Source organism: Salvelinus sp. IW2-2015, linkage group LG1 (genome assembly GCF_002910315.2).
Source record: "Salvelinus sp. IW2-2015 linkage group LG1, ASM291031v2, whole genome shotgun sequence".
NCBI classification, from domain to species: domain Eukaryota; kingdom Metazoa; phylum Chordata; class Actinopteri; order Salmoniformes; family Salmonidae; genus Salvelinus; species Salvelinus sp. IW2-2015.
The window spans coordinates 22,451,525-22,476,581 of record NC_036838.1 but is presented as its reverse complement, the minus strand read 5'-3'; the positions used below and the strand labels follow the sequence as shown (position 1 = coordinate 22,476,581).

The 25,057-nt window shown below is 42.5% G+C and overlaps 1 protein-coding gene across 29 annotated transcripts in view; it reads left to right on the top strand.

Annotated features, from left to right (window-relative positions):
* The window catches only part of LOC111962601 (calpastatin), a 79,290-nt gene that overhangs the window by 48,964 nt on the left and 5,269 nt on the right, over positions 1-25,057 (top strand). For 7 of the 29 annotated variants that reach the window (XM_070443034.1, XM_023985789.2, XM_070443036.1 and 4 more), the window contains 25 exons: positions 12,839-12,904; positions 14,558-14,707; positions 15,090-15,185; positions 15,557-15,685; positions 16,475-16,597; positions 16,963-17,007; positions 17,115-17,216; positions 17,333-17,413; positions 17,939-17,974; positions 19,844-19,930; positions 20,096-20,176; positions 20,635-20,709; positions 20,887-20,961; positions 21,238-21,279; positions 21,444-21,542; positions 21,635-21,751; positions 21,922-22,035; positions 22,350-22,463; positions 22,702-22,893; positions 23,014-23,112; positions 23,276-23,392; positions 23,614-23,727; positions 23,930-24,019; positions 24,170-24,274; positions 24,492-24,584. In XM_070443034.1, coding sequence (XP_070299135.1) covers positions 12,839-12,904; positions 14,558-14,707; positions 15,090-15,185; positions 15,557-15,685; positions 16,475-16,597; positions 16,963-17,007; positions 17,115-17,216; positions 17,333-17,413; positions 17,939-17,974; positions 19,844-19,930; positions 20,096-20,176; positions 20,635-20,709; positions 20,887-20,961; positions 21,238-21,279; positions 21,444-21,542; positions 21,635-21,751; positions 21,922-22,035; positions 22,350-22,463; positions 22,702-22,893; positions 23,014-23,112; positions 23,276-23,392; positions 23,614-23,727; positions 23,930-24,019; positions 24,170-24,274; positions 24,492-24,584 — 2,442 coding nt within the window. Of the gene's footprint in view, positions 1-10,691; positions 10,767-12,838; positions 12,905-14,557; positions 14,708-15,089; positions 15,186-15,556; positions 15,686-16,474; positions 16,598-16,962; positions 17,008-17,114; positions 17,217-17,332; positions 17,414-17,938; positions 17,975-19,843; positions 19,931-20,095; positions 20,177-20,634; positions 20,710-20,886; positions 20,962-21,237; positions 21,280-21,443; positions 21,543-21,634; positions 21,752-21,921; positions 22,036-22,349; positions 22,464-22,701; positions 22,894-23,013; positions 23,113-23,275; positions 23,393-23,613; positions 23,728-23,929; positions 24,020-24,169; positions 24,275-24,491; positions 24,585-25,057 lie in introns of all 29 variants that reach the window. The other 22 variants (XM_070443013.1, XM_070443017.1, XM_070443028.1 and 19 more) reach the window with 15 other exon arrangements.

Genomic DNA, 25,057 nt, shown 5'->3' with positions numbered 1-25,057 from the left:
GTAAGTTACCCTGTGTATTTAAAATAGAGCAGGCAAAGCACCTACAGGTTGTCAAAGCTAAGAAGCACTTTTTAATTGTAAAGTTTTTCTCCCCTTGATTTCATACAGTAGAGACAGAAACCAGGCCTAGTCAGTCATGCTGTCATTTTAGAATAAATAGAACATTTTATTTGTCTGTAGGCAAAATAAAGAGTTAATTATTTAAAGGGTGATGTGTTAATTTTTTCTTACAAAGACCGTACCGTTACCGAAGTTTACATGCACCTTAGCCAAATACATTTAAACTCAGTTTTTCACAATTCATGGCATTTAATCCTAGTAAAAATGCCCTGGTTTAGGTCAGTTAGGATCACCACATTATTTTAAGAATGTGAAATGTCAGAATAATAGTAGAGAATGATTTATTTCAGCTTTTATTTCTTTCATCACATTCCCAGTGGGTCAGAAGTTTACATACACTCAATTAGTATTTGGTAGCATTGCCTTTAAATTGTTTAACTTGGGTCAAACGTTTTGGGTAGCCTTCCACAAGTTCCCCACAATAAGTTGGGTGAATTATGCCCATTCCTCCTGACAGAGCTGGTGTAACTGAGTCAGGTTTGTAGGCCTCCTTGCTCGCACATGCTTTTTCAGTTCTGCCCACAAATGTTCTTATGGATTGAGGTCAGGGCTTTGATGGCCACTCCGATACCTTGACTTTGTTGTCCTTAAGCCATTTTGCCACAACTCGGAAGTATGCTTGTGTCATTGTCCATTTGGAAGACCCAGCTTTAACTTCCTGACCGAAGTCTTAAGATGTTGCTTCAATATATCCCAATAATGTTCCTTCCTCATGATGCCATCTATTTTGTGAAGTGCACCAGCCCCTCCTTCAGCAAAGCACCCCCGTGATGCTGCCACCCCCGTGCTTCACGTTTGGGATGGTGTTCTTCGGCTTGCAAGCCTCCCCTTTTTCCTCCAAACATAACGATGGTCATTATGGCCAAACAGTTATTTTTGTTTCATCAGACCAGAGAACATTTCTCCAAAAAGTATGATCTTAGTACCCATGTGCAGTTGCAAACCGTAGTCTGGCTTTTTTTATGGCAGTTTTGGAGCAGTGGCTTCTTCCTTGCTGAGCGGCCTTTCAGGTTATGTCGATATTGGACTTGTTTTACTGTGGATATAGATACTTCTGTACCTGTTTCCTCCAGCATCTTCACAAGGTCCTTTACTGTTGTTCTGGGATTGATTTGCTCTTTTCGCACCAAAGTATGTTCATCTCTAGGAGACAGGAATGCTTTTTTAGGTCTTGGCTGATTTCTTTTGATTTTCCCATGATGTCAAGCAAAGAGGCACTGAGTTTGAAGGTAGGCCTTGAAATACATCCACAGGTACACCTCCAATTGACTCAGGCTAATTGACATCATTTTTCAGAAGCTTCTAAGCCATGACATAATTTTCTGGAATTTTCCAAGCTGTTTAAAGGCACAGTCAACTTAGTGTATGTAAACTTCAGACCCACTGGAATTGTGATACAGTGAAATAATCTGCATGTAAACAATTATTGGAACAATTACTTGTCATACACAAAGTAGAGTGGTTGAAAAACGAGTTTTAATGACTCCAACCTAAGTGTATTTAAACTTCTGACTTCGACTGTAAGTGTTGATATTAGTTGGGTAGGCGTCTTTACTTCAACACGATTGTGTTTTGATTGATTTCTAATACRTTTTGACTTTTTCTGGTAGATGTTGTCTAAGACCCATTTTCCATCTGTTTGACCAGAAATCAAAGCCTTTGCTTATTCCGAAATTGTAGGATGGGAAATGTGTATAGAATGTATAAATGTCTTAATTTCTCAAAAATATAGACTCTTAGCTTTCATTGACACCCAATTTGACATGCTCCTTTGAACTTCACATGTTGGTGCTCATGGGTCCTTTTGGATGTAAATGGCCATTAGCATAGCTTTAACACCAGCTGAACCAGTACATGACACTACTAGGCAGAATTGTCCCTATTTAGGTCAGTATGACATACTTTGCAGCCTACACTGGTTAGCTTACTCATTTGGTATCACTGTAGCATCTAGCTTTCTGTTGCTATCAGGGTTGGAGTCAATTCCAAATTAATGACATACTTTGTGACCGGGTTAGCCAAATGCTTTGTCATCACTATAGCAGCTAGCCGTGTTGCTATACCCAGCCCTTTTCACATGTCTGTCTGTCTGTGGGGTGGGGCCCAGTATAAGTCAACACTTTTCATAGCCCAGCTCAGTAAAGTAAAGACAATCTCTTTAACCCTATTGTTGAAGAAGCGCTCCTATTAAACCCCTAGGAGGAACAACCCTACTCCCTCCTGGTTACACAGACTGACATATGAATATATTATTAACCATGGCAGCATTGGCTCCTGTGCCACGCTGGCTGCCCCTGTATGCACCATTTAAATGGTGCTGTGAGTAATGTTTCTGTGCCACCAATTGATACACACCCTTCTCGGGTGTGGCTATAGGACTCTGACTTTGTGTGTGTGCGTGCGTAGATCGTTTCAACTGGTTTCAGGGCAAATGGCCATTAAAACAGCCACTTCTATTTTGGCCCATTGTCCCGTTTTGGGTACGGCTGCCACTAGCTCCCATTGTGTGTGTGTGTACCTGTGTACACAATAACGTTAATAAACATTACAGTAATGCATGTTTATCCTATGCGTACTCCTCTTTGCAAATAACATTTTCAATGAATACGCCCCATTGACAATAATAACATCTCATTATTTCCTTCCTCATAAAAAAGAAGCCTGACAACTCCCGCCCCATRCCCCTTCCCCGTTATATCATGTCAATCACAACCCAGTACAACTGTATGAGAAATGGAGAAGAAATCATTGTAACACATGAGCACTCTGCATTATAATGCATTGTCATTTAAAAAAAACAGGTTTTATTTAACWAGGCAAGTCAGTTTAGAACAAATTCTTATTTGCAATGAGGGCCTAGGAACAGTGGGTTAACTGCCTTGTTCATGGGCAGAACGACATGTTTCTTTTTTTACCTTGTCAGCTCYGGGATTTGATCTAGCAACCTTTCGGTTACTGGTCCAACGTTCTAACCACTAGGCTACCTGCCGCCCCATTGTAAGACTTCTCATGAATATTTATAATGTCTTATAATCATCTCATATTGACCCCGGACAAAATAACAGCCAGTTTGAGACGGTTGAAAAGTTTTATACATTGAMAGAACATTATGTATCTTTCATGTTCTGAACGTGTATAAGAACCGTTTATTGACTGTAAACAAGGGGCTGTCATGGCTAGCATTTTGGGTTTGTTTACCCCTCACAGACCTGTTCACTGTGGAATGCATGAGGAATGTTGAAACGACGTTGGACGCAGGTAGGTAYACAAACACTGAGACTCTGGGCTAGACTCAGGTGAGCTGGAAGAGCGCTAGGTCAGACTCTTGTGAGCCAAAATCAACTACATTTTTACCCCAGTGGTACAGTTTTGGGTTATACTGTCTCGTGAGAAGTAGTAGTGCTTGGTTGGACTTATAATCAGTAATAGTGTTTTGGAACTGTCTGATAAGGATGATAGTGTTTTTGTTACTTTGTTTTTGCTTGAATAGTGTTTGGTTAGCTCTCAGCTAATCAATATTTGTGTTTTGATACTTTCTGATAAGCAGTAGTACAGTAGCTTTGCCACAATTTAGTTATGGAAGCAATGTTTGGCCTAGCTAGTCTATACATGAACTACTAACAGATTTGCAATAATAGTGTGTTGCTATTCAATAATAATAATAATAGCAAAACAGAATTATCAGTTAGACTTATGAAGTAGGCCTACTCCAATAAGTTACACCCAGTCTTGTATCACAATCAGCAGTAAAAGGGACTGATTACAGTTTATAACACTGTTTAGGTTGGCCCCAGAGAGATGCATTCGTGTGGTTGACTGGTTTCTGTTGTACGGTCACTGTTGACATTAAGACATGTTGTTATGCTGCCTGGTACCCGCCCTCAATTCTCTACCCTGCCAGTGCTTTGTGTGATTCCTAATGGACTGTATGCAGTAGGGCTGACTGTTTGTCTATCTGCCTGTATTAAAGGGTATCTGGGTGGTTCTGGGAGCTAGGTGAAATAGCCTAACCTGTCTACGTATCATGTGTATGTCTGCATGGGTAGACACCTACTCAGGGATTTTTCCTGAGAGAGAGCCTTGTTGTTGTGACTGGTGGTTTTAATGGTGTGCCACMCAAGCAGATACAAATCCATTCAGCATACTTTTGTTTACACTAGTATGGGTTTAATGTCACTAATTTAATGTCACTCACCTGGTGTCCCAGATGTAAATCAGTCCATTATTGGAGAGGAAGAAAGCTGTGGACCTTGAGGCCGGATTTGAGAATAGGGGGTCATAGGTAGTGATGGGGGGGAAAACATTGATACAGTTACATATCAGGATATTATTTTTGACAATATATCGTATAGTTTTGACAATATCGCAATAATATTTTTGCGCTAGTTGGCTGTACCTGTACCAAAATTCCAGTGTAGACAGTGCATTCGGAAAGTATTCACAGCCCATGTCCATTACAGCCTTATTCTAACAATTGATTAAATWGTTTTTTCCCTCAATCTACACACAATACCCCATAATGACAAAACAAAAACTAAGGCTGTGTCCTTAGGGTCATTGTCCTGTTGGAAGGTGAACCTTTGCCCCAGTCTGAGGTCCTGAGTACTCTGAAGCAGGTATTCATCAAGGATCTCTCTGTACTTTGCTCCGTTCATCTTTGCTTCGATCCTGACTAGTCTCCCAGTCCCTGCCGCTGAAAAACATCCCCACAGGATGAGGCTGCCACCACCATGCTTCACCGTAGGGATGGTGCCAGGTTTCCTCCAGACGTGACYCTTGGCATTCAGGCCAAAGAGTTCAATCTTGGTTTCATCAGACCAGAGAATTTTGTTTCTGAAAGTCCTTTAGGTGCCTTTTGGCAAACGCCAATTCGGGCTGCCTTTAACTAAGGAGTGGCTTCTGTCTGGCCACTCTACCATAAAGGCCTGATTGGTGGACTGCTGCAGAGATGGTTATCCTTCTGGAAGGTTCTTCCATCTCCACAGAGAAACTCTGGAGCTCTGCCTCCCTGACCAAGACCATTCTCCCCCGATTGCTCAGTTTGGCTGGGCGGCCAGTTATAGGAAGAGTCTTGGTGGTTCCAAACTTCTTCCATTTAAGAATGATGTAGGCCAATGTGTTCTTGCGGACCTTCAATGCTGCAGAATTGTMTTGGTACCCTTCCCCAGATCTGTGCCTCGACACAATCCTGTGTCGGAGCTCATCGGACAATTCCTTCGACCCCCATGGCTTGGTTTTTGCTCTGACATYCACTGTCAACAGTGGGACCTTACATAGACAGGTGTGTGTGCCTTTCCAAATCATATCCAATCAATTGAATTTACCACAGGTGGACTCCAATCAAGTTGTATAAACATGTCAAGGATGATCAATGGAAACAGGATGCACCTGAGCTCAATTTCGAGTCTCATAGCAAAGGGTCTGAATTATTATGTAAATAAAGTATTTCTGATTATTATTATTTTTATTAATTTGCAAACATTTCTAAAAATCTGTTTACACTTTGTCATTATGGGTTATTGTGTGTAGATTTGATGTGGGATCATTTAAAAATATATATTTTAGAATAAGGCTGTAATGTAACAAAATGTGGAAAAAGTCAAGGGGTCTGAAAACTTTCCAAAGCACTGTTTATATAGCTTGTTCTCCATCTTCTTTTTAAATAGGGAGCCAATTTATTTTCAGCACTTTTATTTCCATGACTGATCAAAACTTGTGTTCTCATGGCTCTCTCTTGTTCCTCTGCAGCTCTCTTGTTCCTCTGGTGAGAAATGTTTGGAACATTAAATCGCAATAAAGTCACAGTATCGAATCATAATACATATAGAATTGTGAGAATTGCAATACATATTGTATCGGCAGCAAAGTATCGTGATAATTTCGTATCGAGAGATCCCTGGCAATTCCCATCCCTAGTCATAGGCTGTATAGCTGGAGTGTGGAACGGTATGGCTGGAGGAGCTATAGAGAATCAGTGTGTTCAGCTGAAGTAAGTAACCATGCTGAAGAAGGTGTCATCCTCAATCTGCTGCCGTGAGGTCACCGACTACGGAATGTGAATGAGGTGTCAAAGGCCAACATTTATCACACACTGGTCTGACATCAGCTAGGTGGTAAATGTTTCCCATTCCTGAGGCCCTCKGTTGCCTGTTTAGCATTATTCTTATCTGGCCTAGCTAGCAGTTAGCACACCAGGGGAGAAATCCCATTGGTACACATTAGCCAAATGTGCTACAATTCTGTTCATCATTACCCTTGTGTAGTGAACGCGGACTAACTGATCCAACTGATTTTTCACTTGACTTGACAAACTTGTCTCTGAGTTGGTGTCTGGTGTGTACTTTTTGACATTGAATTAAGAGCTAAGACAGACCGTGGTAAGTTTGGCATGGCTATTAGCTTGTATGCTGTTGCCAGTGATGTACTAGGCCATACYCACTACCCTCTGCAGCGCCTTACGGATGGTCAGATACCGAGCAGTTACCATACCAGGCGGTGATGCAACTGGTCAGGATGCTCTCAATGGTGCAGCTGTAGAACTTTTTGAGGACCRGGGGACCCATGACAAATCTTTTCAGTCTCCTGAGGGGGAGAAGGTGTTATCGTGCCCTCTTCACAACTGTCTTGGTGTGTTTGGATCATGATAGTTCATTGGTGATGTGGACACCAAGGAAATTAAAACTCTCGACCCGCTCCACTTCAGCCCCATCAATATTAATGGGGGCCTGTTCGGCCTTCATTTTCCTATATTCCATGATCAGCTCCTTTGTCTTGTTCACATTGAGGGAGAGGTTGTTGTCCTGGCACCACACTCACTATAGGCTGTCTCATCGTTGTTGTGTCGTCAGAAAACTACATGATGGTGTTGGAGTCGTGCTTGGCCACGCAGTGGTGGGTGAACAGGGAGTACAGGAGGCGACTGAGCTAAGCTGTAGTCAATGAGCAGCATTCTCACATAGTTGTTTCTTTTGTCCAGGTGGGAAAGGACAGTGTGGAGTGCGATTGAGATTGCGTCATCTGTGGATCTGTTGGGCCGGTATGCGAATTGGAGTGGGGCTAGGGTTTCCAGCATGATCGTGTTGATGTGAGCCATGACCAACCTTTCAAAGCACTTAATGGTTACCGACGTGAGTGCTACGGGGCGGTAATCATTTAGGCAGGTTACCTTCACTTTCTTGGGCACAGGAACTATTGTGGTCTCTTTGAAACATGTAGGTATTACAGACTCAGTCAGGGAGAGGTTGAAATTGTCAGTGAAGACACTTGCCAGTTGGTCTGCGCATGCTTTGAGTAAACGTCCTGGTAATACGTCTGGGCCCGCAGCTTTGTGAATGTTGACCTGTTTATAGGTCTTGCTCACATCGGCTACGGAGAGCGTGATCACACAGTCGCCCGGAACAGCTGGTGCTCTCATACCTGCTTCCGTGTTGCTTGCCTCGAAGTGAGCATAAAAGGCCAGGTCTCGGTGAAACATAAGATATTACAGTTTTTAATGTCKCGTTGGTAGGATAGTTTTAAACGTAGAACGTCCAGTTTTTTGTTTTCCAATGATTGCGCGTTGGCCAATAATACAGAGGGTAGTGGGGGTTTGCCTACTCATCAGCGAATTCTTGCAAGGCACTCCGCCCTCCTCGCCCTTTTTTCCCATCTTTTCTTCACGCGGATGACGGGGATTTGGGCCATGTCTCAACAAAGCAGTGTATATATAATTAGGTTAGGTGTAGACAAACAGTAAAATGCTTACGGGTCTTTTTCCAATGATGCAGAGTTTAAGATACATTTGTTTATATAAAATAGACACAAACAATAAAAGTAAAAAAAAGAGTAAAAAAAAAGGCAATATACATGTTAAAACAGTTAAATGCGGACATGAGCATGTGTTCATATAATCTAGCTTTCTACTAAGTCCTAACAGTGATGTGCCAGTGTTAAATCTCTGTATATTTATGTTGTACTGACATCAGTCTCTTGTGTTCAGGTTCCCGGGGCTTGGTTTGCTGTCGCTATCTATAGTGTACTGATGTTAGCCTCTGTGTTTAGGTGTGTTATACTCTGAGTATACTAAACATTAACATTAAGAACACCATAACATAGACCGACCAGGTGAAAGCTATGATCCCTTATTGATGTCACTTGTTAAATCCACTTCAATCAGTGTAGATGAAGGGAAGGAGACAGGTTAAAGAATAATTGTAAGCCTTAAAACAATTGAGGCATGGATTGTGTATGTGTGCCATTCAGAGGGTYAATGGGCAAGATAAGAACTGCAACTCTGCTGGGTTTTTTAGGCTCAACAATGTTCTGTGTGTATCAAGAATGGTAACCACCACTCAAAGGACATCCAACCAACTTGACACAACTGTGGGAAGCATTAGAGTCAACATAGGCCAGCATCCCCGTGGAACGCTTTCGACACCTTGTCGAGTCCATGCCCCCGACGAATTGAGGCTGTTAACAAGGCAACACTCCATCGTAACTCCTCCTCCACATTTACTGGATTGGTTGAACAGTGCAGAAGAGAACCTCCTCCTACAGTCTTCTCGTCAAGACCAGTATGTAGGGGATCTAGTTTCAGGCATTTATTTTACGCCTGCTACGTTAGGTTGGGTTGGACAAGMACTTCATATGACATGAAAGCCAGATGGGCAGGGTAGTTAGTCTGTGGGGTTTGTTGAAGTAGGTTTTGTTGCATTAGAAATGAGAAGTGCAGTTTGTTTACACACCCAAAGCCACTTCCTTTGTCATGTGCTGTCGGTTGGAAGACAGAGGGGAAAGCTCGCAGTGAGATGCCCATGTTCCTTTGCTGTCATGATCACATGAGTAGATGTGCAACCAAATGCCTTTTGAATCAATGTCTTTGTTTCAGTTTTGTTTATAAACCATCATTTAATTTGAAATAAACATGAGTCATACTTGAGTAGCTTGGATCAAACCAGATGCATTCAAGTAGAGTGCTCTGGTATAGTTTTGCCAACATAGAGAAACAGATAACGAACTAATTGTATGTCTTTGGTTGCCAGTCAGAGTGCCACGCCAAGCCTCCACCCTCTCTTTGTCTGTCCTTTCATTCGCCGTCAGAGTCTGGTGTGTTGCCTAGTGCATAAATATTTATCCAAAAGGAGGGCAGTGTGACTCATTAGCCCACTTTCCGCCCCTGGGTGTCTGTGATCTCACTTTCCCCGCCCTACTTCCTCCCAACCCATCTGAGTGGGGACTTGTTCCAATACTTTACAGATGCATCCTTCCTTTCCTTCCTTCCTTTGAGGTTCATTACTGAGTATCACTTACTGGTGAAAACAGCAGGCCGCAACCATGATTTCACATATCYAATCACATACAGTACAAATCAGTGATTGCCTCAAACCCAGCTCGCTAAGGCCCTTAGCTGGGTTTTGACAAGGCCTTTGTGTCAACACCACTCTCCTTCCACAAGACACATTCTTAGAACAAAGGGTTCCAAAAGYGTTCTGCCTCTGCCCCCATAGGAGAACCCTTTTTGGTTCCAGGTAGAACTATTTTGGGTTCCATGTTGAAAGGGTTCTATATGCAACTCAAAAGGGTTCTTCAAAGTGTTCTCCTATGGGGACAGCCGCAGACCCCTTTTAGATTCTAGATAGCACCTTTTTTCCTGAGTGCATAGATTAAGTAATGTTGTCAGTGAGCAACAAATCGAATCAAATTTGATTGGTCACATACACATGGTTAGCAGATGTTAATGCGAGTGTAGCGAAATGCTTGTAATCAGTAATCATCTCCAAGTAATGTTGTATGGCAAAATAAAGTTAATCTGAATAGTATAAGTAGTATACTGTTAGTATAGCACAGGATTTTACGAGTAAAAATGTAGTATACAGTTTGACTAGTGAGATTTCAACCACTGTCACTCTTTCTCTCGATTTCTCCACCTGTCTCTCGCTGTCTTTATCTCCCATCCTATCATCTCTGTGTAACAGTAGAATTGTTTTAAGCTGGCTTGACTGCTTGGTCCAATCGAAACTTCTTAAAGATACTTAGCAGGGTATGAGACATTCACACACATTCTTGGGACTCATACCATAAGAAATACATTATGCTGTGCTGTAACCCTGGGACATTTGAGACCCTCCTTCTCAAAACCCATTGGATAAGAAAGCCAGAGGTCAAATCAAAATCAAAGGTTCCGCCCCTCTCACRTTCTTCTCTAATGGGTTTTGAGAAGGAAGAAAGTAGAGCGGACATGAGGAGAATGCAATTGAGATTCTCCAATAGGCAGTATGGGTGGAGAGGGTGAATGTAGGCTGCTTGKCCTGTGGGTCACCTCCACTAAAAGGGTCCCCTTAAACAAACTCCACCTGGTTTCTGCATTCCTCAAACCTGCAATGTTAGTTAGTTACCCTCACCGCMTCAGTCACAATGTGTACATTCCACGTACACCAAACAGTAGGGATCTGGGATCTGCTTGGTTACGTAACATCATGAGAAAAGCTATATAGAGGTCCTTGGACAAACTGTTTTGATTTTATTATATGATGCTATCAGTCCACTGACATGTGGGGTGTCAATCATGTCATATCATTTCCCCTTCTCTCTAGAGATCAGCTGCTTCCCATGTCTCYGTTGTAGAGTGTATAACAGGGGATGTAGAACCTCTGGGATACACACCGAAGGTTGGTAATTGACGGGTCCTCTTTGATGTGTGAACGTGAGCTAGGGCACGAGAGAGAGATTCCGATTTCCTGTAATATTGGTTCTGACCAAGTCTAGATACATTTCCAGAAAGTGTATCGTTGACTCCTGTGGTCTTCTTGAATATATAACTGAAAATTGATATCATTAAGAACTACAAGTTAGGCATTATAATAAGGTTAAATCCATTTCAATTCAATCACTTTTTGACAGCACCCCTTTTGATTTGAACAACACTTTCCATACATATTTGCCRGTTTTAGAAGGATTCAGAAAGTMACCTTTTGGACCTGAYTACCAAAACATTCAAGAGATAAAGGTGTTCAGAGTTGACAGCACCACATCAAAGTTGCATACCCCACCATACCATGAGACATGCATGTCTTCATCACTGGAAAAGTGAAAAGCTTACAAACAGTATTGTTAAACAATTTTATCATTTCTTGTAATACATTTTTATTTTCTATTGTCATTTTTTTCTCTCCCTTAAARGTAATTTATCAAAAAATGCATAAACTCKGATTATTTTCATATTTGKATATGTTATAGCTTAGACCCTAGTTTACATCATCTGAGGTTTTTGTGTTGTGCTCGCCATCGGTTGAAACACAATATGCTCTTGAATATAGCATGGGTGTCATGTTTTGGCTGATAAATGTACTAAAATGGGAATACAATTGAAATGTAGACATTCAAATGGTACCACAAACATGGTTAGAGGTCCARACATCAGAGAATGTTGACTTGAATGGGAATATCTGTTGTTTTACATTTATACTGTCAATCCTCCATAGGAAACCTATTGAAATCATAGAAATATAGATAATAGAATAAACATGACCATTTKAGTTCACATTCGACGGTGGGTGGACGAGCAAGATTTAGACATAACTGACACTTTGTGGCTGTGGTAACTAGTGACGACCGCATCGGTTGAGACACAACATGCTCTTGAATACAGGGTGGTTGTCATTTTAATCATAGAAATACAATTAATAGAATGGACCTATCCCTTCACACCACTGGTAGACCATTGAAATGTAAATTGAATTGAAATGTTGACTTTTAAATACTACCACAAAGATGGCCGCCGTTTKAAATTTAGTTTAAAGCTCCAATATTWAACTTTTTGGGCAACRTGACCAAATTCGCATAGAAATYTGAGTTATAGATCTGTCATTCTCATAGAAAGSAAGTCTAAGARGCMGTAGATCTGTTCTATGTYCGCTATTTCTATACTTCCGTGCTTAAATTAAACAATTTTGTATTTTACTTTCAGGTTTGGTAAAGCTGAAGATACAATATTTTGGGCTATGGAAAAAATATTTTACAGTGGTTTAGATGGTATAATGATTCTACACAATGATTGCTTGTTTTGTCACATAAACTGAAATTAGACAAACTATTAGAATTATAGCAAACAGGAAATGGCGGAACGATTTCTGCATATTGCACCTTTTAAATTTCATTGGTGACCAGCTAAATTGCTGTGGTCTGAAGGGATAGGTCAATTCTATTAATTWTATTTCTATGATTGAAATGAAACCTACCTTATATTCAAGAGCATGTTGTGTCTCAACCAAGGGCGGGCACAACACAAAAAAACTCAGATTATGTATAGTAGGGTCTAAGCTACAACATATATGGGAAAAAAATACATTTACGCATTTTTTGGTCATTTAAGTGGAAGGTAAGTCATAATTAAAAAAAACWTTTTTTCAGTAAATTATAAAATAGTTTGACAACCCTGTTTGTTAGCTTTTAAATTGTTTTATTATTATAATATATTTTTGGGGTACTTTTACCCCTTTTTCTACTGAATTTTGTGACATCCAATTGGTAATTACAGTCTTGTATGTGAGGAAATTGTACAGACATTTGAGCAGCATGGAATGTTTTTTTTTGCTGTGGTTAATTTCAAGTTAAGATCATGCTTAATTGCGTCAGTGATTCTGACAAGGATTAAGTCTGTGTGTCCTACTATAAGTGACAACTCCTCCGTTCATTTTATGTTTTTTTAACTCTCCCTCTTTCTCTCTCTCTCTCTCCCCAGTCGCAGCCCAGACAATATTCATCCACTTCAGTGGCCCAGGTTGCRGTGAATCCAGCACAATTTGAGGTACCATTACTATACACTCCTCCTTAACCCATCTTCTCTCATTCTCTCTCACCCTYCCCCTCTCTCTTTCTCCCTCTCACACACACCTCTTCCTCTGCCCAGCCTTCACCTTCTTTTCTTTGGGATAGGTCCCAGTTTTTGATCTGGCTTCCAGTGTATTTGACCTTTGACCCCTTCTTTGGGTGATGCTTGGTATTGTTAATGTCTTTCCTGTTTTGACAGAGTAACGGCTGCTCCGTGTGTCCCAGTCTGTGTTATTACCATAAAACCATAAAGGACAGGGGAAACAAAAAGCAAGATCACATAGAAAAACAAAACTCCCCTCTTCCTCCCTTTCAGGCAAAGAGTTGGTCACACCCAAATGTTCAGGGAGTGGAACAATGGCTTTAGAATTAAATATAGGCTTATGTTATTCAGCTCATTTTGATTTTGCAATTGCTTCCAACTAGAATGTTTTAAACATATCCTGAATTATTCTATACATTCTTAATAGGCTTGGTATTTTGTGCTTGGCTTTATTGAGGGAAAACATGCAGCACTTGCAACAATTTTTTACATTCTTGACTCTGTATAGGTGATGACCTCCAGACATAATTCCACACCAGTGTTGTTATGTTGTCACCCATTCAGGAAATGGGCTGTTAAAATAGGTTGTTATGAAGAAGAAAATCCAATGCATTTCTGGATCCGGGGGGGGACAGTATTTCTAGATCTCAGGAGGGTAGTAGCGATGTACTTGGCAACACTTGCACAACAGCCAGTGTCTTCCCTACTAATGTATGTGCAAAAGCTCTATGCTAAACAGTAGGACTCTTTTAGTTGCTTTCTCTCCAGAAAAGAGAAAGATTACCTACAGAGAACACCTATAGTCAGCACACATTGCACAGCACTTTCATTAACTGGTCTCCAGACCAATATTTATGGTGAACTACAGATTGGACAAACTTCCTTTGGTTGAATGTTGGGTTWTGTTGTTGTGCGGTTGGGCGGGCAGTGGGGGAACTGAAAGTATTTTTTTTGCAAATGGGTTTTAGTCAACATGTAACCCAAAGCTTACAACCTTGGTTTAGGTGTTTTGGTAGGTCGTTGACCACTCAGGACAAAGGAATTACCAAACTGGTTTCCCTAGAGAAGTTGTATCAGTTCCCCGAATCTCTTTCCTGAATCTATTCCAAAAGTCCCCTCTCCTATGCCCAAACAATGCCATGGTGACGGCAAAGGGCAGAGATGCCAACCTGAGGTGGCGTATTCACGTGTCRCCCAACTCCATGACAACACAACATGAAATGTCACCTGTTCTGGTATCTGATTCCGCGTGAAACCCAGGAAGAGTGAAAATTCCTTTGGCTTGTGWAGATGTGACAGACAGTTTGCTACGTAGTAAAGCTACTCATGTTTCACTTGCATCATACACATGTATGCACTGCATACCTATGTAGAGATTTTGCATACACACGGTTATGTATAGTACTATATGCATCTGTACATACTCTGCCGTGTCGTCATCATTTTTACTTGTCAGTCATTTGTTGTTAGTTTTTTGAGGGGAAAGCATCACTAGGCACAGAATTTTGTATAGATAAGCAATTGGATAAGGCAAGTTGAAAGTAATCAAATGTTACCGAGCCAATCACAATCCTTGTTGCATTACAGAGTGCATCTGCCGCCTCGACCATGGCTACGAAGCCAAGGGCGGAGTCCGTGACAATGGGTGGAGCCACAGGAAGTGGTGTCGCAGCGGGTGGAAGTCCTACTACAGCCGGGACAACACAGAGAGGAGCTGCCAAGGTGATGATGCCAGAGGTAGACTGGTAGCTGGGTCTATGGAGATTCTTGTGGGACAATCATGGCTTATTCTGACATCTTTAACTCTCTTCCCAAATGCGTTCCCATGGGCGTAGTGTACACTCTGTTAAATGGAATCTTGCTCTTCAAATCAAATCAAATCAAATTTTATTAGTCACATTGCCTTCTTCACAGCTTGGCCTAGGGTGTGTTCCGATCTGCTTACATCACTATTCACAATGACCGCAATGAGCTTATTGATTGACTGTGCTTTTTTTACATGCTGGATTACGGGATTAGGACCCTTCACTGTCCATTGGTGATGTGCATAACATGTTGCTGGCTGGTTTTCTGAACCACGTTTCCAAAATGTGTTCTACGCCTGCTTCTTGGTTTGTAGACGACACTTGTCTCTCCAAACGCTGCTGGAGCAGGTGCTACTATTATTGACATACCAACACCTGGGACCAGAAGCAGTCCTAAAGACACCCCAAAGGTAACGCCAAACACCCCTCCCCTAAATATAGTAATGGTTTCATCCTCTGGCCCTTGTAGGACCTCTTAATGGCCTGAATGACTGCTGAGTTTCAGATTCTGGGTCGATGTTGCCCGTAGGCACAGATCTAGGATCAGCTTACCCTCTCTAAATGCCTAACTTAACCAATTTGGGAAGGGAATACAAAACTGACCGTAGTTTAGTGTCTAGGGCCAACTTTACCCTACTTTAGATTTGAATAAGCCCTGCACCTCACACTCACTGGGCCCCCATTCACCTTGACATATTTGAATTTAACGGGTGCCAATACATTGAATCTGCTCTGTTTGTGTTGTATCCATTGAGTTTTAACTCATTCCTCTTAAATATAGACTGCGCCCATGCACCCTGCCAAAGCTACACCTCCTACCCCTGGAGGAGGAAATATTGTCGGAGTGGCGGCGACACCGTGGAAAGCTGAAGTACCGAAGCTCCAAGAGTCTCCGAAACAGACAGCCAAGGTAGATGGCAGACAGTCGATGAGTGTGGGGCGAGGCCTCTTTCTTCTCGATCGTTATTCTTTGCCTGGCCTGGCTTTCTTTTAAAACTCACTCCCACTTTCAACACTCTCTTCCTGGGTCACTATTCCATGTCTTCTTCGTCATTATCTCTCCCCGTGACCTTGTGGTTTAAGTCATTCTCTTTATCGTCATATTCTTCCCCGCCTTTTATATAGTATCCGTCCTCCGGTTTTCTCTCCGGCGATATCCTTCAAAACATATCTCTGCTTTGGACTTCCTTACTTCTGGCCCGGAGGTGTCTGACTGGGAATTGAATGGACACTTCTGCTCTAATGTGACTGAGTCTGCATGCCCACACTTGTGTTACGCTCAACACGTCAAGACAAACAGTGTCTGACACATCACCACAGAGAAGGCACAATGGTATTTCCACCTTTTACTTTTTCTTCTGGTTGCGTCGCACCACATCTTGTATTGCTTCTGGCTTTGTTTACCTGGTTTAGGTTGATGGGGACCTGTTGTTGTATTTCTGTTTTTGCTGTACCCTCTTTGAAGCCTTACAGGGGTGCTTACTACCGTCCTAATACTTTTCTTAACAGTGACGGCAAATGACATTCTGATTAGGCACTTATCTTATCATGGTGCCTTTCCTTTGTCATTACCTACGGGCGATAAGCTGTTAACTATCGTCTTATCACTCTACTAAACTTTGACTCTAAGGCTATGCGCAGCTCTCTGAGCTCTGCTCTGCACCTCGTCTAATGGCGTGAACCATATGCCTTTTTATAGAGTGTGCCCACCACATCTAGCAAAGCTGACATGGCTAAAAAGGATCCTGCTAAGTTGCCCCAGGCTGTTTCTGCAGGCGGTGCCGCGGCTGGAGGCCCCTCTCAGAAGGGTCCAGTGACCAAGGTAGACTCCGGATTACTGTTCGATATTAACTACGCTATAGTAGAAGAAGACTCTTGGGGGTGGGGCTATCCCTGGTGTTGGGGCTATATCATTGATCACTTCCTGTGTCATTCTTTCTCTGTTTTCACACAATGTAGCCATGAATTAAAGTGTGGAAGCGGTGAGGAGTGTTTACTGTACCATTCTATATTTTATTTGACGACAGGAAAAAGAGTGCTTTTGCTCCTGCGTGAGTACTACCTTTGTGGGTTTGGTTGAATTGAGTCCACAGCCACCCAGAAGCTCAGTTGGGCACGGGAGATGAGCAGTGTCACAGATAGTAACCCAGTGTTGTATTCACTAATCTCTCCTGCTCCGGGTTGCAGGTACAGGTGGAAGTAGGTCCCCCAGCAGCCAAGACAGCCAAAGAGGTAAATCATTGATCTATCTTTTCTCTCTATGTGGGTGTTATATTGCACCAAAAAATGAATGGCATGGAGTTGCGTTGCTTGTGTTTGAGTTGTCGTATCATGTGTAGGAGCTTGATGCGGACCCCTTTGATGCCCTGGCTAATTTCTTGCCCTCGTCAGAGCCTCTCGCCCCTGCAGCCCCCGTATACACCGGGCCAGAGGTTATAGAGGTACAGCACCCTCACATAGTGTGTGTGTGTGCGCACGGTGCGAGTTGGATAGATGTATTTGTGTGTCCACCCAGTCACCAAATGTAACAGTGTGTGTTATTGCATGTGTCACACAGCATGGCTTGACCCATCAGGAGGGAGTGATATGTGGGGGGAAAGACTGCCCACTGCCCCCAGGATACCYATTTGAGGACATGGTCAGTCCCTAACTCTTAATCCCCCTTCTCCTCCAGTCTCCTTCCTCCTGCTCCTCCTCGTCGTCGTCATCATCATCACTTATGTTGCTGTTAGAGAGCTTTAAGTTTGTATGTCTTTAGCTTTGCACTGCAGTACTCTCTTTGACGTTACACATTTGACTGGAACTCTTGGTCATCAGGTCTCCTAGTCCTTAGCCTATCCCAGGACACGTGTGTAGTTCTGAGAGGACTTGATAGGTGTAAGCAATAGGGCCAAATGTCCACCAAGCTGATCAGAGAACAAGATGGAGCTACTACCATATCAATGCAATTCTCAGATCTACGTGATGTGCCCTAGAGGGTCAGAGCTAGGGTTTGTTTCTGGACCAGGTGGGAAAAGCCTGTGTGTAGTTACCGCCCTTGAATAACCTTTTGTCATTCTTTTCAGAACATGATCAGATTTGATTTAAATCTAGGCATACTCAACTATGTCATTAATGAACTTATATTATATAGAATKATTTATGATTTTTTTCATTTTTGTAGGCCCCAGTTGCAGATGTCAAGCCAAAGGATGTCCCGGTAAGTCATTGTATTTACTGGCAGGCGATGCACTGTATGCTGTGGCGAAAACACAGAGATATTGACCCCCCCTTCGCCCCCCTCTTTCTCTCTGCTTCTCTCTCTCAATCTTTCTCACACACACACACGGACTCACGCACACACACTTCATGAACAAAATAAACCATAGGCCTGATGCCCCGGTCTCTTCTGACAGTGTTGGATACCTCTACAGTGTGGAATGTTGCATTGCGCTGAGGGGTGTTGGCTTTGCAAACAACAGTAGAGCCATCTCAACCAGCCGGTTCTAGTTCTGCCAAACCCTTTTGCGCACACACACTAACAGAGGATACATAGTCAACACACAATCACTCATTACTCCACGCCTATTCACCCATACACAGACCCCACAATTGTATAGGAAGTGACGTGTCACATTTTCTGGACTATCCAGATAGATTTGCTCTTCCTCTGAGCGACCCAGCCCAGCTTAGGAGACAGCATATGAACGGTGACAGTCTACTGGATCCAGCCGTTGTGTTTTCATCACCCTGTGATATTCTCAGCCGGATTTAAAGCTCTCAACATGACAAAATACAAAATAATTTCATAGAATTGAAACAATACCACTTTATTTTGGTCACAGGCGGACGAAATTGTGCTTAAAGCTGAAGTTGTAACGAGTCTGCACACATTTGAATGGTGTCGCTCAGTGGACGTTTAATAGAACGTTCTCTGTCGGCAGTTAAATGAAATAGTGCCAATATTGTACTGTCATTTAAGTATGATCATATTTATTTTACAGTTATAAGAAATTTGAAAGTTGTTTAGAATTTGATTGTTACTATATTTAGAAAGCATTACAGTAATTTCAAGCCATATTGCCCCACTTTTTTTTTTTAAATAAAAATAATTACGTTTGTTTATGTCTATTTAGGCGGAAATCAAAATGTTGCCCTATTATTAAATTAAGCGCCAAATAAAGTAACAGGGTTGACCGTAACAGGGTTGACGATTTCATCTTAAATCAGCCATAAATCCCCTTGTGACAGGGGAAATGGAAGTTTGTTGTGTGCAATCAAAATGTCAGGGTTGACATCGACAAATGTAAATGAATCACTAATCACATGACATAAATAATAATCTTCAGAAATGACTTTGTCAAAGCAACAAATTAACTAGGGCTGTACGATGATGGTGAAACTTGGCGAAATTGTGTGGTTAAGTGGGTTAAAATACACAGGGTTGACGTAGGGACATGTCAAAATGCAGAATTTTGCTACTTTGATTTCTTCAGATGTATTTAATTCATGTGGTCTATATTAAAGGGCACTTCATTTAATATAGCAGGCATTTAAAATTCAATATTGGTGCACAATTTCTACTTTAAATATTTAAAGTGCTGCAAAAGAGACCCATTTCGTGGAACGACCCATACACGCACTTATTCACCCTCTGTCCCAACTTTGGGCCACACCTTGTTTTGCACTGTAGTGCTCTCTGTTGTATACCTCTGCTTCTAAGAACTTCTTTGGATATGAGGCAAACTCTTTTACCGATCAAGTATGTTGTCAAAAGTGAGTTGTCTAAAATTGGCCATTGGTTACGTGTTTAAAAAAAAAGATATAATACAACTGATGCTAAGTAAAGGGATTCTGCTCAGAGTCGTTTGCCAAGTGCTTGGTTGCAGTAAGATCCTAGGGAATGTAATGGGTGTGTCAGTACTTTTCCTTCTGGTCTGCCACYTGTGGTCTGGTCTTTGTTATTCTGCCCTCTTTCAATGGTTGGAGTTAGTCTAAAGCGCCATCTAGTGGCGTATTATGAAGACACAGCTTTTACTGTAATCCTTTGTGTATAACTATGCTTTGTTTMTTTGTTTGCTTGTATCAGAAACCCATGAGCACAGATGATGCTCTGGAATCCCTCTCCTTTGGGTTCACAACCTCTACTGCTCCCATCCCTCAGAAACAGGAGAAGGTGAGACTTCACTATTTCCAGGTTATAATCACTTATGGGTCATGTTCCCTGAAACATACATTGGGTAACAGGATCGTTATTAGTCCCATAGTCTTTCGGGTGAGACAGCGGTCCCGACTCTTCATGTTTAATATATGACAGTGATACAATTTCATCTATTAACAGAAAGTGGAGGACTTGGCTGCCATTGATGCCTTGTCTGCTGGCTTCTCCAACTTCGCTCCCCCTCCACCCGCTCCTGTCAAGGTAAATGAAGAGTGCTGATATTTCACCTGACTCCTCCATTGTAAAACTGTATTCTAAAAGAAATTAGCGTGACATGGTAAACTGTTACGAAAAGCAATGTCAGGGAATGTCAATTGACATTACATGGTCATAATGACACCTGGCAACATTTAGGCTACCTTATCGGACTGCTAACTCGCTAGCCACCTACTGGTTACTATGTTATGGTTCTGATGAATAGCCTGCCCTGCATACTGTTGCAAACAACATGACAGTGTCGTGTAATTTTGACGTACACCAATGTCGGCTGTAATAGCTTATGACAACTGTTATGTCATGTAAAGATAAGCTGCTGTGAAGACCCCTTTATAGTGAAGGGTTCAAGTGAGCTTTTACCAAATGGTTTCACTTCTTCCTCTCAACTAGAACCCAAGCAACAGTATTGAACGGACTCAAATAATCTCTCTCCTCCATTCCAGAAAACTGAGTTTAAGTCTCCCGTTGTGACCAAGTCTGCTGCTCCCCCCGCGGACAAGAAAGCTAAGGTGGAAAAGGTAAATAACCCCAAAGAAAGGAAGTCCTACGTCATGATCACACATTAATAAGCCATGCGTAACAATGTCATGAGCTCTACATAAACACTGACAAACACTTATGTCCACTGTTATATTGGGATGTCCATCGTTGCAGCTRAMRSAACGSAKTCAAATKATCTCTCTCCTCCATTCCAGAAAACTGAGTTTAAGTCTCCCGTTGTGACCAAGTCTGCTGCTCCCCCCGCGGACAAGAAAGCTAAGGTGGAAAAGGTAAATAACCCCAAAGAAAGCAGGTCCTACGTCATGATCCTACATTAATAAGCCATGCGTAACAATGTCATGAGCACTACATAAACACTGACAAACGCTTATGTCCACTGTTATATTGGGTTGTCCATCATTGCAGCTCAGCCTGTCATGCTTTGTGGCGGGTTGGGTACTGTACTGTGTCGGCAACAAAAAATATTTCCATGCAAAATATGTATTCCATGTAGTACTTCTGTCGGGTCATGAAGCTGTTATCTATTGACGTTTGTTGCATTTCAGTTGGCTGACTCCCCAATGGACACCAAGCCTAAGACAGATGAGGTTTGTCATAGGAGGGATACAGTTTCTATCTAACCAATGAAATACTGTTACTGTTGTACTATGTATCATCCCATATCATTGTTGAACATTTAATCTAACCCCTTGTGTCGCCCTTTCTCTGTCGGTGTTTCTTTCTTCATGTCCCTCTCTGTGTGTCTCTCCAGGGTATGTCCCTGGATGCTCTCAATGCTCTGGGAGACACTCTGGCTGCTCCAGAACCAGCGCCCAAACCTCCCAAAATCAGACCTGAGGACATTGTCACGGTACACTGACTTGTATTCCGCCTGTGCTACATTTTGTGTGTGCGTGTGTACGCGTGCGCAAAACATTTTTGGTGCACATTTCTGTTCTGCAGGAGGGCAAACTGACATCAGAGGCGGGTGTGTTTGTGGGTGAGAGGGACGACACTATCCCACCAGAGTACAGGTTCACAAAGGACAAAGTCAAAGACCTGCCTCCTCCCAAGAAAGAGGTGAGCCTTCTGAAGCCATCAAAAGCCTCATGTCCCACTTTCATCACACCTATAGTAAATACCAGTGGCGACCTCCAAAGGGATCTGATGTTATAGTATACTGAGATTTGAGTCACAGTACTCATACTTCTCCCCTCTGTACTCTGTTTTCACTCTCTCTCATTCTCCAGCCTTCCATGGACGCTGGCGAGGCTCTGGACATCCTGTCAGGTGACTTCATGTCTTCCTCTGTGGCTCCATCTGTCCAGGCTCCTGTCCTGTGCCCCCCAGCTCCTCCCAAACAGGTGAACAGCACCCTCTATRATTGGTCGTTCACTTATCAAACCATCCACTAATTGGTCAACTCTGTTATGAATCGATTTAKCCCTCCAATACTTTCATTTTCTATGGGTCTATTGGTAATCTTCTAAGTGAAAGTCACTCCAATGCCATTACTTTAGGGCTATCATAATATGGCATGTCAGTAAGAATCAACCGATATAGCAGAAAGTGGGTCGTCATCAATGCTCATGGCATGTTATAACAGCCATTTTGTCAATCTTATGACAGCCTTAGGAAGGCATTATAAGCTGTAAGTATGTGAGTCTATCTCTCCCAGGCCGAAATAGATGATTTAGCAGCCCTGGATGCCTTGGCTGGAGACTTTGTGGCTCCTACWAAGGCCTCCGCTGTCCAGGCCCCCGTGGTGCCTCACTTCGACAACCCCCCACAGGTAAACTCACTGAGGTGTTTTGTATATGTTTAGTTATGTAGTGTGGTGTGTGTGTTCATTGTATTCAAATCATATTGTTTGTGTTCGTGTGTGTGTATGTACAAGTGCTTGTGTGTACCTTGTGTATTGCCGACTGTCGGGTCATGATGTGTGTGTGCATGCATATGTACAGTATACCTTGCGTACTGTCAGGTCATATCATATGTGTATGTGTTTTGCCCTTACTTCCTGTCTATAGAGAGCCGTTTGTACATTTGACCTTGAAGCCCCCAGCATGGCTCCTGTTGTACCTGGAGCCACTACTAAACCCGGAGCCACTACTAAACCCGGAGCCACMACTAAASCCGSAYCKKCMACTAAAGCCGCAGCACCTACTAAAGCCGCAGCACCTACTAAAGCCGCAGCACCTACTAAAACCACCACTGATGAGGTAACCACGCTACGTGTAGACACAGGAGAAATCTAAGGCGCAGTAAGAGAATCAACTGAAGAAAAAAGTCCCTGCACACAGCTAATCCCTGTGTGTGTGTGTGTGTGTGTGTGTCTACAGGGTATGTCCCTGGATGCTCTCAGTGCTCTGGGAGACACTCTGGCTGCTCCAGAACCAGCGCCCGAACCTCCCAAGATCAGACCTGAGGACATTGTCACGGTATACATACACTGAACAACAAAGTTATTCTTACAATGACTAGCTTACAGTATAGTACATAGTGTAGCAGTCCCAGGGACCCTTTTTAAAGGATAGAATTAATTTCAGCTCTGTTTGTGTGTGTGTGTGTGTGTGTTTTGTTGTTGTTGCGTGTGCTGTTTAGGAGGGCAAACTGACAGAGATGGAAGCTGTGCTTGTGGGTGAGAGGGATGACACTCTCCCACCAGAGTACAGGTTCACAGAGGACAAAGGCAAAMKCCTGCCTCCTCCCAAGAAAGAGGTGGGCCTCATATACGCAAAGCAAAAGTCATTGGGAGATCAAAAAATACATTACTTTTCACTATGAGAAGAAACAGAACTAAAGAGAACCAGYAGTTATTGGTGTACGGGAATTTGATAATCATAACTACATATCTTCTTCCTCTCTTCACTTCTCCTCCTCCCTATCCTCTCCCGTCCACTCCTCCTCTGTTCTCTCTCTCTCTCTCTCTCTCTCTCCAGCCGTCCATGGACTCAGGTGAGGCTCTGGACATCCTGTCAGGTGACTTCATGTCTTCCTCTGTGGCTCCAACTGTCCAGGCTCSTGTCCTCTGCCCCCCAGCTCCTCCAACACAGGTGAACAACACCCTCTACCATTGGTCACTCACTTATCAAACCATCCAGTGATTGGTCTGCTCTGTATAAATCTATGACCAGCCAATATGTGTTTTTATGTCTGGTTGCTTTAAGTGTCTCTTAGTTTTTCATCGGTAGCAGAACAACTCACTTAACATATACATTTTCCCTCCATCTCTCCTCTCCTCCTTTGTGTCTGTAGGCCGCAGATGACTTTGCCTTGGACGCCCTGGCAGGGGAATTTGTAGCCCCAGCTGTTGCCCCTGCAGTCAAATCTGCTGCTAACCGCCAGGTACTGACACACACACACACTTAATGTGAGATTTATTGTTGTCCTATGCCTAATTCACATTTAGTGGCTCAGTCAGATACCCATTGTCAGCAGTGACATGTAACCGTGTGTGTGTGTGTGTGTGTGTGTGTTTGCATGCGGTGTGTGTAGCTGTCTACAGGGACGGTAGATGCTCTGGATGCCTTGTCAGACACCTTAATGAACATGACTCCTATCCCAGAGCCCGTTCCCGTCTCAGTCAGGGACATCGTCAAGGTACTTATAAAGGGTGATATGAAGGCTTCATTAAGCCTACACATGATGTATTTAGTTTCAAGTGTGACCGACTGGAATATTCACTCTTGTGCAACACAACTGTTGAAGGCTATTCCTTGGTCCAAAAAAATGGGCCTTAACTCACTGCAGCGAAACCTTTAGCCTAATGCTAATGCTATCTGTTGTTTTACCTGTGTCTGCTCTCTGCTTATTCTAGGAGAAGAAGATCATGGAGGAGAAGCTTATCAAGATGGGGGAGAGAGATGTCAGCCTTCCAGCTGAGTACCGGCCCACAGAGAAAGACCTTAAGGTAACATATACAGGGTTGTAGTAGGAAATAAGAAGGGTATTCCTGAAGATGCTAATGTAATGTGCTAATGATAACGTAAATGCTAACACGTGGTAAATGCAATACACCAAATAAAATGGTACTAAACGGCCCTTATGTTATTTTTACGCTCTTCTACATACGTGAACTTTTCACAATAACACAGAAGTAATACTGTACAATTCTMCCCACTTTCGTCTTTTGTTTTTATATTGGATTAGTACTAAATAATTAACAGTATATACAGTGCTGTGAAAAAGTATTTTCCCCCTTTCTAATTTTCTCTACTTTAGCATATTTTTGATACTGAATGCTATCAGATCTTCAACCTAATATTAGATAAAGGGAGCATGAGTGAACAACTTACACAACAATTACATACTTATGTCATTTATTTCATGAACTAAGTTATGCAACACCCAATGCCCCTGTGTGATAATGTTATTGTCCCCTTA